General features: G+C 42.0%; 1 protein-coding gene and 1 pseudogene across 1 annotated transcript in view; both read right to left on the reverse strand.

The window, feature by feature from the left end:
• Window positions 1-2,047: 2,047 nt before the first annotated feature.
• On the reverse strand, window positions 2,048-5,715 carry LOC102877807 (annotated as a pseudogene).
• Window positions 5,716-11,870: 6,155 nt separating this feature from the next.
• ZBTB38 (zinc finger and BTB domain containing 38) overlaps window positions 11,871-16,152 on the reverse strand; it is a 109,107-nt gene continuing 104,825 nt past the window's right edge. The window contains exon 7 of the mRNA XM_025043565.1: window positions 11,871-16,152. This exon is cut by the window's right edge and continues 52 nt beyond it. Coding sequence (XP_024899333.1) covers window positions 14,650-16,152 — 1,503 coding nt within the window. The 3' untranslated portion in view covers window positions 11,871-14,649.

Consider the following 16,152-nt stretch of genomic DNA (forward strand, 5'->3'; position numbering starts at 1 on the left):
GTTGTCCATGGCTAGCTCCTGGCCCACAGGTGGCTCATAGCTGCTTCTCATTCTTTGCAGGCAGTCCGCGGGTACCTTCTTTATTCACCCCTCTCACTGGGTTGTACCACTCCATGCCGTACCATGGCACCCGTCCTTATACTCGGGTCTTTGCATGTTACTTCCTGTGCATGTATGCACGTGTGTGTGTGTGTGTGTGTGAGAGAGAGGGGGTCACCTCCCAGTAATTCAAGCAAGAAGTAAGTGTAACTAGTTTATGGAATGGGCTAAGCCAGTTATAATCCAAGGTTGAAGCAGAACCTTAAGTTATTGTCTGTTTTATTCTGAGTATTAATTTAATGTTAAACTAAAAACATTTTTGAGATATCAAAAGGTAAAGCACTACTGAGAAGAACTGCTGATAGCATGCATACACCTGGTTAGTACAATATGGACATTTATTTCCTTCCATAAACTAGGCTGGAAGCAAGTTAACGGAGAGGGGCTGGAAAGGGGCAGGCACAACCTTACTGTGATGTGCTCAGCGGCCGCTGAGTCCCAGCTGGAGCGTCAGTGACCTCTACTGGCGAGATTTTCCTCTCTGGTCCACACAAAGGTTGGAGTTCCCCTCCAGGTCTGTATGTGTAGTTCATTGGTCCATCCTTCTTAGAGACTCCACAGGATTGATGCTCAGCGAGGGGAGGGCAGACTGGGCCTTCATGCTAAAACTTTTACTAGGGGATTGGAGGTTACAGTGGGCCTTCATGCTAAAACTTTTACTAGGGGATTGGAGGTTACAGCAGTCAGGAGTTTAAGCATAGATCCTATCCTCATCTCCATCAGCTTTCTCTCAAATGCAGGCGACTGTTTACCTTACTCATTTTCCAGACGTAAACATGTTTTCTTTAAAAAAAAAAAATGCTTTTCTCAAAATAACATATTCAAAACAAATTTCACATATTTAAGTTTATAAAATTTCTTAAGAATAATATGTTTGTAATTTGACAAAGTGAGGTGAAACACTGTCAAAATAAGTTTACTTTTTTATGAGTGTGGGTCAGGGGATGAGGCATCCTTTACACATGCCTACCCAAATCACACAGTTCACATTGCCACGTGTCATCTCACGCACAAACATGTGAAACGCTGATGCCGGACAAGGCCTGGGGCCACCGCTCAGCCAGGCAGACCTTTCTATAACTGTCTAGAACATCTGTAAAATGGGAGACTCTGGGCTAGACAGCTGGACGGCAAAGTGGAAACCCTCATGACGGGTCTCGAGGATCACGCTGATGCAGAGTTACTAAGAAGCTCTTGTCTTAGGGGGACCATGTGGTGGGCACTTGAGGGCCTTTTCCAGCCCATTCCACCTTCTCCGATTGTCTCAGTTTGCCCTCAGGGTCCGGCCTCTGCAGCCATCTTCTAATAGGCTCTGTCACTTTATGTATGTATGTATGTATGTGTGTATGTATGTATGTATGTGTGTATGTATGTATGTATGTGTGTATGTATGTATGTATGTGTGTATGTATGTATGTATGTGTGTATGTATGTATGTATGTGTGTATGTATGTATGTATGTGTGTATGTATGTATGTATGTGTGTATGTATGTATGTATGTGTGTATGTATGTATGTATGTGTGTATGTATGTATGTATGTGTGTATGTATGTATGTATGTGTGTATGTATGTATGTATGTGTGTATGTATGTATGTATGTGTGTATGTGTGTATGTGTGTATGTATGTATGTGTGTATATACTTATTTATTTTTTGTCCAGAAAAACTTAACAAGTTTACTTATAATTGTGATAAAGTTGAACTGCTGAAACTTGTTCACTGAAACATTCTGACTTGCATGAATGCTTTCTGTCTCCTCATTTATATTAAAAATTCACACACAAATGAAAATGGAAAAACTGCCAAGACCTGATTTCTGTCCCCTATTTTTCCACTTGCAATCGTATACTTAAGTACCTTTTGATCGCATGGGGGAAAAAAATATCTAACATTCAGAACTATCAATTACAGGAAGAAGAGTTTTTTTTTTTTTTTTTTTTTTTTTTAAGAATGAAATGTTTCCCATCATAGTGGATTCTTAAGCACGTTCTCCACGTATGTGGCATGCTAGCTGGATGCCTTTCGGCATAACTGCTACACGTTTGGCACGGATAGCACACAGGTTGGTGTCTTCAAAAAGGCCAACCAGAAAGGCCCCACTTGCCTCCTGCGAAGCACCAATAGCTGCACTCTGGAAGCGCAGATCTCCTTTGAAGTCCTGCTCAATTTCTCGCGCCAGACACTAGAAGAGAAGTTTGCGAATCAGAATTTCAGTGGACTTTTGATAACGTCTAATTTCACGAAGTGCCGCAGTACCAGGCCTGGAACGATGAGGTTTCTTCATCCCTCCAGGAGAGGGCGCACGCTGCTTCCTCGGTGCTCGGTGGATTTGCCGGCTGTCTGCTTTGTACGAGCCACGGTATAGAGACCTCCTTACTTACCTCCATTTCAGGGCCAGAAAATTTGTGAGCCAAGCCGGAGGGGCTGAGGGACCCCTCCCCGCACCGCCGGGGCCCAGCCCGGCCCGGGCTGCCAGCAAGCGGGTCTCCGGTCCGGGGAAGCAGGCAGACAGGGAAGCTTCTAGGCTCTGTCACTTTAACCAGAGCTTACTGGATTAAACCGACCAAGGGGGACCCAATACACTCATTTAGAATTGGGGGCTGGTGAGAAGCAGATATCCTTTTTCAGAAATTGGCAATTAGGACACAGGGATGACACTCAGTTTCCAATGGACACTTTCTTGTGAGGTCCTGTAGGGCTGGCCAGCATCTTCTACTGCGGAAAAGGCTGGTCAGCACAAAGAGAGCTGAATAAAGGCGACACAAGGGGGACACAGAGAGGAGGTGATGTGGAGAGAGCGGTTTCTGCTTCTGGCTTCAAATTTTCATCGATTTGAATTACATTGATCCAAACTACCCGGAACCCTCGAACAGAGTAGGGCTTCCATTCATTGGATTTCCTGGATAAATGAGCGTTAAGCAAAACCTTTTCCTGTTTGTTTCCATCTTCACAAAAATCTGTCTAAAATGCATGAATAAAGAAAAGATTGGAAACAACTTGAAAGTCTATCAGTAGGAAACTGCTTAGAAATTCATATAATGGAGTACTTTGTAGGAATTAAAAAAAAAAAAAAAAAAGACAGAACCATATGACCAACCCTGGAAGGTTCTCCATGATATATTGTTCAATAAATTCATCCAAGTGTTGAATGCTATGTGTAATGTGCTCTCATTTGCGTAAAAAACAGAAAAAGGAAATAAAAATATATGTTCATAGATACACATATACTTGGATATGCATTTAGGATATCTGCAGAACGATACCCAAGATCTGCAAGAGTTCAGGCCTCTAGGGAGAAATCCGTGGACAGAATGAGAAGGAAACTTATTTTTCTGTGTGTATCCTTTTGTACCATTTGAAAAAATAATTAATTTTAACCTGTACATATATGCGTTAGCTCCTTACTACATACATAATACGTTAAGCACATACAAATGCATTAGCCTGCTTTCCACTTTTATTAAGTACAGAGCAGTATTCCCTTAATCATGAGAATTCCTGTAAGTTGGAGTAGAAAGATCTTCGTAAATGTCCACATCACTGGTGTCCCCTGCTTTAATGTGTTTGCTTTCACCTATAAAATGCATTGAATGATCAGCCAAAGGTGGTGAGATGTGAAGGCCCAGTGAAGGGAGAAGTGAAACAGAAAAGGGTGTAGTCCGAACACCAGCAAGTTGATACCCGAGGCTGAACAACTGCCAGTAACTGGGTTCTCATTTCCTACACGAATGCTCATCTCTTGAGTGGGGAAGTCCTTGGACTTAGGCTTTTCTACATCTATTAAATGATGACAATATCTTCTTTCCAGGTTCTTCTGAGGAATAAAGATTAAAGCATCTGGCACAGTGCGTGGCGCAGTTAATTTCAGCTGAATGCAGTGTCTTTTGTGGTCATTTTGATTGATTTTTCTTCGAGGCATCCTAGAAGGAGGTGCACAATCTATATTAATAAAGATTGTGAGTTTCACCGATGATGTTTCATGTCCTGGGTTTAAATCCAGACTCCGAGGTTTAGATGAGGTTATTACTAGAAGTGTTCTTGCTCTCTTTGAAGACTTGTTTTGCGGGGGAGGGCTTTATTCCCTTCAGCATGGACATCTTTGCCATCCATTGGAGAGAACCAGCCTGAGACCGAAGCCAACACAAAGAACAGTAGAAAAGAGAGAAGAGGGAGACTTAGAAAGAGAGCGAGCAAGAGGGAGAGATAGAATATCATTTTGCTTGAGCCCTTGGATCCAAATTTGCTTAAACTCTTCTGTCTATGGCGATTGAGAAGATCCTGACTCAGTTTCCTTGTTCTTGTGTTGAGATAAAGAAATACGGGGTACTAGAAACCGGGTCCCTTATTTCTCATCCACCCAACCATCCCGACCTGATCCGTATGGTCTGAGATAGGGCTGAGAAACACAGGAGCAAGGGGTGGTTTCTAAAAGAAACTTCAGGTACTTTCACCATAAAAATAGAAAAGGGCTTGGCAGGAAAACCCATAGCTATCCGCCACGCTTAGCAGGTTAGCCCAGGGCAGGGATGAAGGTGGTGGTGGTGGAGGAGCGGGGGAGATTCAGACAGGCCATCACTTATTCTTAGAGTGGACTTTATAAAGTGCTTTATGTGGGCAGCTGGAAGTTGAATGATGAGCTTGGTTCCCCAGGAGGGTCTTCAGAGAAATGAGAATAGAGGGACTCTTTGTGAAATAAATTAAAGGGTTTTAGTAAGAGTCTGAAGATTGGGTCCCCTGGTTGTCCCCTCCATTCTCCCAGACCTGACTCGCATGGCCCAGACAGATTTCTGTGTGGCCTAAATGTTTCCTCACCGCCCAGGAGTGGGTAGTAGAAAGTCAACAGTCCCATTAGTTGTTTCAAACTTATATTGGCTACTTTATTCTTCTTTTGTCCTGGCTGCTGTCCCTTTCTGAAGAGGTTCTTCCCCATTAAGGGGATCGATTACCCCAGTTTTCTCAAGACTGTCTCTGTTTAGCATTGAAAGTCCCACATTTGCCCCCTCTGTCCTGGACTCACTGGTTGGTTGGTCACCCTAGCATGGAGAATCGGTGCTCTTAGTAGATGACTCATGTTTGAGAGCGCAGTGCTGATACTGGAAACAGAGCTAAGCAAGTCGGCCTGGACTTGGCCTGGAGAAGCTGTCTGACAGACATGGTGGAAGCGAAATGGATTATCCCGGAGAGCTGTGGTGGGACAAACAGAGGCAAACGTCTGAGGACCTATCTCCTACAACACTGCAGGAAAGCAGCTTTCGAAGGGGCTTTTGAACTAGTACTGAGTAGGAGTGGGGTGGGAGTGGGAAGGGACATGTCAACATAGCCAGGAGCTTGTACACAAACATAGTGTGATGAAAAGTTGGGCATTTGGGGGACTAGTGACCTATCCCGAAACATTTGCAGGATCAAAGGCAAGCACATAGATGGAGGCCTATATATCATGTGTCTAAATATATAAAAGTTATAAATAAAGCTAACAAGCCCTTAATTAAATATGCTCTATTCTCTTCACAAACATACCTTCATAATCTGGGAGCCGGAGTTGAGTTTGAAATACCCGGTCTTCTTTGCTGAGAGAAGACTTACGAGAAGGGCTGGGCCCAGGTCTTGCTCTCATCCCTTCCTATGCCCAACTCTGCCCTTCCTATACTGCTGAGGGTCACCTTGAAACTACATCACAGACTCTGTCCACATCCCTTGCAAACAGCGGCTCCTTGCCTGTCTCTGGGGCCTAGGAGTGACTGGTGGGGAAGAAGCCTGAGCCGGCCCTGGAAGAGTGGGCAGGGGAATTCTCAGGTTCTGGGTCCTCAGAGTGTGGTCTGGAGGATGGTACGGACTCTGGGTAAGCACATCCCTGTGGTCCCTGCAGACTTTTTGCCCCGTGAAGTGGGGGACATCTGGATGAGGGTGGGGCCTTCTGGCTTGCGTGTAAGAATGATACTGAGAAGTGAGGGGTTCTCAGTGGCTGCAATGTTGTCATATTCAGCATGAGTAATAGCAGAGGGGGCTGGTTCCCATTATTACGAGAGATGACAAATATAGTGGCCCCGAATTTTTCCCTTCGGTCTTTAGGAAGAGAAACATCAGACATCACTTGGGAAATGCCTGCCCTTCTTCCCCGTCACCACATTTACACCAGAGTTGGACATGTCTAAGTCAATGTGTGGAATCCGGACTTCTGGTCCAGTAAAACTGAGAAGCTAGAAATGAATAGGACCTAAGCCACACACTATCTTGGTTGTCAGAGTTTGAGAGGGAAACCGGCCCCTTGGAAATGAATCAGCTTCTCTCTGGTGATATTTCATGGCTCATATGAAGTGAGTAACCTTGTTGAAATAGAGATGTCATTTCCTTGTCCTCCCATTAGAGGGGCCAGGATGTGTATAAACTAAGCAATGACCCAGACTTTCAGAGCTATGACATTATACAGCAGGGGGCACTAAAGGAGCTTGAATATCCTTTCTGAGGCTGCTCCACGCCTCAGATCCTAACTTTCTGGTTTCAGCAGCCATAAACTCTCCCCATCTCTGACCATTTGAGTAGCTGACTGAAAGGTTCAAGTTTTAATTACTTATAAGGAAAAACCACACACACACACACACACACACACACACACACACACACACACACACAATTTCTGTCCTTTCCTGATTGGATAGATAAGCAAAAGTCTGACATCTTGCTTGCCTTAGGCCAAGCAAGACCGTATTTTCATCCCCAACATAAAAAGAGCTTTGTTTAGACAGTCCTTGAACTTTGTCCCAATTTCTACCCTCAACATTTCTTTCTATTCATAGTGTTTTCAGAATTTCTTCCTCTCCCCCAAATCCCTGATAGATAAGCCCAGGAGCTCTCTGGTTCTACTATGAATAACGCTGTGTCCTTAACCACCACAGCTTTGCTATGAGAGGTTGTGCTATGCCACTGGGCTCCAGTCCCTCTTGCCTCTCCTAGCAGGCTCTGGAATTCAGCTGTCTGGGATTAACTGTGTTTCCCCATATAACCAGCTGTATGGCCTTGAGTAAATTATTTAAATTCTCTGTGCCTTAGTTTTCTCATTGGGAATCATCTCTTGCAGCCGCTTGTCTCAAGACACCTCGCATCCATTCCTCCTCCCACTGTATGTGCCTGCCACTCCCCCACTGAGAAGTATAGTCCATTCCTCCGCCCTCTTGAATCTAGACTGGGCTGTGACTGCTTTGATGCCCAGAGTGGTTAATCCTTTAGATGATTCTGGCCCCACCCCCATCTGACGGCAACTGCGTGAGAGGCCTGCTCAGCTCGTGCCAGTCAAATCACAGTACCGTGTGAATTAATAATAAACAGTTGTGTCTAAGCCACGAAGTTTTGTGGGACTGTGCAGTGGAAGATAACCACACTAAACACTTACAGCAATGATAATGTCTACTCCACAGGGCTAAATGAGTTAATATGCATTAGATGCTTAGAACAGTGCCTGGCAATTCTAATGCCATGTAAGATACACCCTGAACAGAAATATGAATGACCTAGTACTCTGCAGGTATTAGAGTCTCAAGCTAATAAATATTTTGAGAAAAGTACAGGAGTTGTCCCTGTCCCAAGCCCCTTGTCTTTCAAAAATACCTTAATGTGGAGTCAGTTGTTGGTGGTGAAAACAGTGTCCTGAAAAACAAAAGGTACTGGTCCTGTGTCTGAGCCTGGGGAAGCCCCCTAACTTGCTTAGGTCTCATGTCCACAGTTTTCGAAGGAAGACAATTGTCACTGCTACCACAACAGGACTATTGTGAGGGAGAAATATGAAAACAGTTGTGAAAGAGCTTTCAAGAACATAGGTTCTTTAGCCTTTATCGAGATGAGACACCTCATTCCTGACCCCTCTATTTATGTCAGTCTACCAGACACTGAGCTCTGTACTTCCATAAATTACCAGGCTCCAGAGTTCTTGGCTATAACCAATCTCTCACCAATACCCTCGACTCCTTTGCCTCTTCATTCTTTGTCCCTCCCCGACCCACAGTGGAATCCTGGTCTTTAAAACATAGGTTCCACTTAACAGCTACCTTTCTCTGGCTTTCTGCCCCCCTTCGTAACTGAGCTTCTAGCAACAAGAATCCTCACTGTCTCCACTTCCACGGTGTGTGTATCTGCTCCTCAGTTTCCACCTGCACCACCTAGACCGGAAGTACTTTTGCCAAGACCACCAGTTGAGTCACTAGAGCAGGCTCATACCAGCTCCCATGAGCTGATTGGATGCTTCTCTTCCCGGGTCCACATTCAATGACATCATCTTGGTCATTTAAAATTATACACGGCGGAAGTTTTACGCCACAGAAGTTGGCAAACAGTATAAATCAGGCTTTCTCCTCTCTCCAAAGAGCTTGTCAACTTTTTTTTTTACCAGCACACCACTGCCAGACTTTGTAGTCGTTGAGTGCAAAAGGGCACTTTCCAGACTTTCCTTACTTGGCTTTCTTCACTTGATACAATTTATCATTCTCTCCTTTCCGAGAGGTTCTCCATCTGCGGCTTCCCAGCTGCCACTTCCCCAGTTTTCCTTCTACTTCTCTGGGCCTCTCTGCCTCAGCCTCTTTATGTGTTTAACTCATCTTTCAACTATCGGTGTTTTCCAAGATTCTGTCTTCTTTCTATACAAGCTTCATTGGGGACATCTTACTTTCTCAGTTTCAACAATTCTGAAACCCTGCCCTAGCCATCCCTTCCCATATCAATCCAACATCAAGTCCTTTTGACTTCATCTCCTAAATAGCTCTCAAATCTCCCCCCGCCCCTACACGCCTCTCCATCTTCACTGCCAATATATAATCCAAGCCACTATTGTCTCCAGCCTGTACCACTGTAATCGCTTCCTAACTGCGCTACCTCTGCCTGCCACCATCCTCCAAGTCACTCTCTACATTTCAGCCAGTGACTTTTTCACAATACGAGACTGATTAAAATACCTCTCCACGTCCCGGTCTGCTTTAAACAATTAACTGGCTTTCTATCGCTCTTAGTATAAAGTTCAAATCCTTAGCATGACCTGGTAGGCCCTGCAAAGTATGGTTCCTGTCTTTCAGTCTCATCTCAGAGCCATCTCTCTTGCACTCTGGCCACCATTGGCTTTCCAAAGCACTGTGTTCCTTCTAGAAGCACTTTTGTACATGCTATTGCCTCTAACCTGGAAACTCTCTCCCCTTTCACTGTTATTCATCTTTCGGAAATCAATTCAAAAGTTATTTTCTCGAGATACCTTTCCTTGAACTTCCAGACTAGGTAAGGTCTCATTAGATGTCCTCATAGCACCAGATCGTTCTTCACCTCACTTATTGCAGATGTAATTATTTAGCTTTTGCGATCCTCACAAGAAGCTCCAGGGACTATTTGTCTTGCCCACCCCTGTATTTCCAGTACCCAGCTTAAATGTTTTGAATAAATGAAATGCGACATTCTTCTGACCTTCGGATCCACATACCCAGCTATCTGCTGGCGACTCCATCCTTCCAATTGCTCAGGCCCAAACCTTGGAGTCATCCTTGACTTCTCTGTTTTCCTCACTACCTGGGACCTAAAGGGGATATCTTCAAAGTGCATCCAATATCTCAGCCAGACAGTATGTGCCTCCTAATGGAAGAACGCAACCCAACCTAGGAAGCTGTCTTGCTTCTTCCCTGTGAGAAACGATTCAGAACCACCAATTTTTTCAAAAATAAATTGCAATAGGGGAAAAAAATAATGGGGGTGGGGATCTATAGATAAAAGACACATAGCTATCTATATCAAGTTTGTGTGGGACCTTATTTGGATTGACTCAAATTGTAAAAAAATATGACAATTGTAAGACAATCAGAACTTTTAACTGATGGATTTTATATTAAAAAACTATTACTTTTTGAGGTGTGATAATAGTATGGTTATATTAAAAATGCTTATTTTTTTATTGGTGCATATGGAAATATTTACAGATGGGATTGGCTTCGAAATAATAGAGAGGGGAAGTAGGTGAGGGTAGAGAGAAAACAAAATTGGCTATGAATTATTGCTGAAATTGGATGATGGGTACACTGGGGTTCATCATACTATTCTACTTTGGCATATGTTTGAAAATTTTCCTATTAAAAGATTATATAGAATTACATAGAAGTCATAATTTTTAAAATTACTGACAAAAGGTGCTCTTGAGTTCACAGCTAAACATTCTAGAAAAACAGATTTGATGTCTTAGGTGTCAAAAATGAAAAAATAAAAATGTAGCCACATTTCTGTTATAACTAGTTCTTCCATTACTGTCCGAAGTTGGAGTGTTCTGTTTCAAAAATTGCACACCAAGCCAAGTCGCCTGCTCACTGACCATCTTGCTTGAAAAATCAGGATCCAGGGGTGAGAACTGGGGATCCAGGGGTGAGAACTGGGGATCCAGGGGTGAGAACTGGGGAGGGCTAAGGGAGGCTGCTCTCTCCAGAAGGGATATTACTAGATGGTCAGAATTTGGGGAGGGAAATGTGAAGAGTTCTCAGATACGGAGGAAACTGAGGTGAAAGAATCATTGCCTTTGCAAAGAGGAATTGAAAGAGACAGAGGATATGGAACTAAATCAATCAATAGGTGAAAACAGGAAGAGGAGCAATAGGAATGAAAAGACTCAAAGTAATTAAAAGAATATGTATAGACAGGATTGCTTTGTGTGATCTGTTTTTATCCGTTTAATACATAGTGACTTTTTAAACTGTTATAAATTCTTTCGATAATAAATCTATTGTTTTGCTAGAAATGAAGTTAGTTGTAGCAGCAGCAGTTATCAAATTTTGGGAGAATTAGTTTTAGATTGCCCTTCAAATACAGCATTGATGCTACTGGCCAGCCATCAGTAGGACTGGAAGTTTATTTTCCAAAATCTGTTTGGTAATGGATTGTGCTTCTAGAGCCACTGGCACTCACTTTGACCTCACCAACTGTGACTAACTGCATTTGAAGATAATTAGCTAAGGTTAGGAGTAGAGTCTGTGATGATGGAACAGATTTTTTATGTGAAAAATTACTAGTTCATAAAAAATTACTAGCTCATAATAGCATTAAATTATAATTTCACTTCACATTCTTTAAAAAAGTATACAGACTCTTAAAAACTGACTTTACAGGGCAATGTCCCAAGATATAAGAAAAGCCGAACGTCCAAAGTATTGAGGCCTCAGAAAGTAAATTAGTGCTCAGTCTGGGGAGGCAGAGTCTAACACGGCCTCCTTGACACTGTCATTATAACAGCCACCGTCCTAACATAACACTTTGTGTCTTTTGCTCTATTCAGTTTACATTAAGCATTTTTCTGTAAGGTATTGAGTCAGGCAGCCCTGGACTGGAATCCTGGCTCTAGGATCTTCTCAGGGTCACTATAAAGTGTGGGTAATGATATTCACTTTCCAGTGTCGTTGGGGAAGCTGAAACAATCCATGTTATGACTTGTCAAACACCCAGTACTCCACACTGTAATTTGTTTCCTGTGGTTGAGTACAGCAGAACACGTCCAATACTCTGATTTATCAAGATAAATGAAGTTGAGCCTGTCCAAAGCACTAAATTACCAGATGACTTTAATCTCTCCTGTTCTTCATTCATTTTTTTTAAAATGTCATATTCCTTTTGAGTACTAAGCATGTGAGCAGGTACCATGGAATGTAAATAAATAAGGAAAGAGAAATGTGTTGCACAGTAAGTGAAACAATGCTGTGACTCATGCAGATGAAAGAGCTGTTTGGCTGCACAAAAGAATTAACATTAAAACATTTAAAAAGAGACTTAACATAGGAACAAGCTATTTTAATCAAGCAAAACCAAATTTATATTCATTATTTTTAAAAATAAAATTAGACTTTTCCAACCCTTAACATCTGCATTTAATAATATCATCTAACCAAAATACAGATGCTAAAACAGCAAATTACAATATATCTTGTACAGCATTCAGTATGTTCACTGTTTACACTTACTTTAATTCTAGTTGGTCGTTATGTACTCAATGCATACTTAAACATCACTCATAATAAAGTTTCCACAATTAACAAAAAGTGTGACAAGGCTGTCTTAAAACGGCTCTGCTATAAATTGTATAGAATATACAGAATTACAAAGTCAAGTATTTTTTATCAAAATATACACCCCTCCCTGAAACTAACACAAGCTGTCAACATTTTAAACGAATAATACAATTATAGAAAATATCTGCAAAATTATTTTTTCATGTATAAATATTCTGCCATATTTACTTTGGTCTAGAATTATCAGCATACAAGTCCACTTAAAAAATATCCACATGTAAGGGCTGGGAAACATCACTACATGTAATAATCTTATATTTGGAGTTATTTCAAATCAAAATGACTAAAATACACAGTAATTCTCCTTGATTCGTAATCTTAATCGAGATAAAACAAATTAGTAGATCACAGGTTTGCTTATTCGATATCCTAATTACCAATTCAAAAAATGATTTTCATAAGCCCTTTGTGACTATCTCTTTAACAAAACCCAAATGAAGAGTGCAGGTATACATATATATACAATGTATAAAATAAAGTTGAATTCGCTTGCATTTTCCCATTTTCCTCTATTACATAATACTGTATGTAAGTGAAAGTAGATGAACAAAAGATAAATGCAGATACAATATTGGGGTTACTTAACAGTAAAGTACTACAGTATAAAAAGGTCAGCTTTGATCGTGTCCTTTTCTGGGTGTTTAAATTCCTTCTTGCTCACCCAAATCCATATTGTCTTCTTCAATGGAGACATGACAACACTTGGAGAGAGAAGCTGGAGTCCTCTGACTAATTCTTCGTAATGGTAACCTTGCAACCTTGGACAGCCTTGGCTTTTCATCTATCCAATCCCATGAACGTGCATGGCCGCAGGTCACCCATATACTGGTGTCCAGATTCTGCTCAGACCGGTGATCAAAGGGTAGGAATGTTTTCTCTCTGCCTCCTATTCTGGCATTTTAAAAAGTTAAGAATCATGAGTTCCAGCTTCCCAGGAACCTAGTCCAGATGACGGAATATCCTAAAGGGCAATTAGGCTTTGTGGGCAATATTGATGGTATGGGTCAGCATAAAAAACATTAAAACACCGAAGTGGGTTTTTAGCAAGGGGGCCCGATGTCTGCAAACTTGCAGACAAGGTATCAGGCCTTGGGGATATATTTTTGAGTCACGTAAGTGAGTGATGGAACCTTATCATTCCATATTCTCTCTCTCCCTACCCCCAAACAAAGCTACTGTTTGAGGCAAGGAAAGTCAGCATTTCCTCTTGTCCACTCGGGTCCTTAATGGGTGGAGCATGTGTATGTGTTTCTGTTGTCCTTTTGTTTTATACTAGTACATACTTGGGGCTGCATAATCTCTAAGAAGTCTAATCATTGTAGAGATTAGGCTGTCACTTTCAAGTACCTAGAAAGTCATTACTGCATGTGTGCCTTGCACTGAATTTCCTAGATACTCCTTCAGTGGAATGGGAGGTGTCAATTTTAACTCGAACCCTTGAGATTGGTTAAGTCTGTCTGGAACAGACCTCCATATTTATGGCCTTGTGATGGATGGAAGACTGCAGGGAGTTTCAGAAGATTTTGACCCTTCTTCGTTTTCTGAGGTGAGGACATTACGAAGTAATACATAGCACAAGTAATCACAGGTAAATTCTGGGAAGGCTTTCCCCCATAGATAAGGCTATGACCTATGTTTTCTGTGACTTGAATAAGACCAGTTCTAGTAACAGTTCAGCCATAACTTTAAGAGAACAGCATTCCATCTAAAAGTATATACATGCTCTTGAGTCATATTCAAAATGCTCTCTACTGATTTTTATATCAGTCCTCATTATTTGCAGATCTATTGCTCATTATTATAATTCTCTACAGGGGACATGGACAGTTAGACGTTATAGTGATTTATATATGTATTTTACAAGATTTGTGTTGCAGAATAGTTCTAATGTATGAATGTCCTACTTAGGTTACTCATATCACACATATTTTTAGCTATATTATTAAGTATTTCATATATATCCGTTAAATTTAAACACTTTTTAATAGTGCCGTCATAGCTCGTTTACCTTTTAACTTACTTATGAAGGTGACATTTTCATGATGTCTGACCCTTATTTTCTCCAGTGACTAAAGACAGTTCAGCAGCCAGTTCCTATTAGCACTTATCACAAAGTTTTGAATTAGCCTAAAATTAAAATTTTTTTTTCCACTGGCAGAAATACCACAGCTAAGAACTTCATAAACTTTCACAAGATACTTGGGAAATTGGCGGAGTCAGCTATTTTGTTTTTGTGCACTTTGCAATAAGGTAATGCTAAAACCCAAAGTAGACATTAGGATCCTTTTTCTGGAATTTTCACAAATGAGATTTTCTTTTTTTACATTTCACTCCTTCATGACTGTTACATGAACAAAACACAACTAAACTTAAACAAAAACAAAAACAAAAACAAAATGGCTAACTAAAAAAAAAAAAAATTAAAAAAAAACAAACCCATCAACTTATCTTTTTGAAGATTTTTTTCTAAGTATCGCCACTCAAAGGACATTTTCAACAATGGCGTGTACATTATCCTTTTGGTCGTTGTTTTCTGAATCCAGGAAATGTGGATTCTCCAGCAGATTTGAGTTTTCGTGGCACATATCACCTTCTATTTTCTCCTGCTGACTTGGGCTTTTGAATAAGTGTTTCTTCTGGTGCATTCCAAGGGCAGCAGCTGTTTTGCAAATTTTGGGGCACTGGAAACAGGCGTAGCCCTTCCCGTTATGCTCTCGAATATGCCTCTGCTCATGATTCCTTTTTGTGGAAAGATACAAAAAACTCTGAAAGCAGAACTGACAGTGGTAACGCTTTTCACCAGTGTGGATTCTTTCGTGGATTTTGAGGGTCTCATTCAGAGTGAATGCCTTGTTGCAATACTGACAGATGAACTCTTTCACACCCAGGTGGATGCGTTCGTGTTTCTGTAAGTTCCCCTGCACCGAAAAGCACCGTCCGCAGGTCTTGCACTGATACGGCTTCTCTCCAGTGTGACACCTCATGTGCATCTTGAGTGTGGAAGGGCTCTGGAACTGCTTGGCGCAGAGCTCACAGGCATAGGGCCTGGCAGTGAGATGCCGGTGGGGCCTTCCTTGGTTTCCAGCCCCTGAGGCCTTGTCTCCGTCGCAGAGTTCACACTGCAACTTGGGCATCTCTTTATTTTCTTCTTCTTCAAAGGCCTTCTCCGGAGGAGCCTTCCCCACCGCACAGTCCAGTTCTGCTGGGTATTTATACTTATTGCTGGGGCTCCTGTTTTCATGCTCTTTCCTCCAGTTGACTTTCCTCATTTTTCTCAACTGTCTGGATTTCTTTTTGGGTTTGTAGTTGTAGTAAGGGCGCCACGGTTTGTCGGTGGAATCCTGGTCACTCGCATCATCGAACATTTCGCTCATCTCCACACACTCGGACTGGCAAAGCCCGAGTGGGCTGTCTCTGTTGGTTTCCGGGTCGCTCTCTTGTGGCAAAGGCTCCTCCTGCATTTGATACTTGGGTCTTCTCCCTCTTTTATAGAACAATTTGGATCCTAGGATGTGCCTTTTCACAATGGCTTCGTTCCCAATTTTGACTGTTATTTGGCAAAGGGGCGCGACGCTGCTATTTGTGGAAGTTCCAGGGAGAGCAGGCTTTGCAATGTAGGTTTCAATTTTACTGGTTTCTTTAATGACATTTGTGGTTTTGCTCAACGACCCTCCAGGATCAGCAACGTATTTCGACTCCTCTGGTATTTCTCCCCTGTTACATGAGATGGTTTTCTTTTTCTCCTTAATGCTTTTGGGTCTGCTGACAATTCTTCCCACTTTGTCTGGCTCGGGTTTGCTGTCATCTTTCATGGATGGACTGACAGTCAGGTCCGAAGGGGCCTTGTGGTTGTTGTTGGCCATGGCAGCAACAGTGTTGCTGTGCATAATCACCGATGAAAACTGGCTACTGTGCACAATGACCGAGGGAGCTGAGCCACTGTAGCTTATGACAGAGGCTGAGTTCTCACTGCCATTATTCAT

Source organism: Pteropus alecto, unplaced genomic scaffold, assembly GCF_000325575.1.
Source record: "Pteropus alecto unplaced genomic scaffold, ASM32557v1 scaffold92, whole genome shotgun sequence".
Taxonomy (NCBI): Eukaryota; Metazoa; Chordata; class Mammalia; order Chiroptera; family Pteropodidae; genus Pteropus; species Pteropus alecto.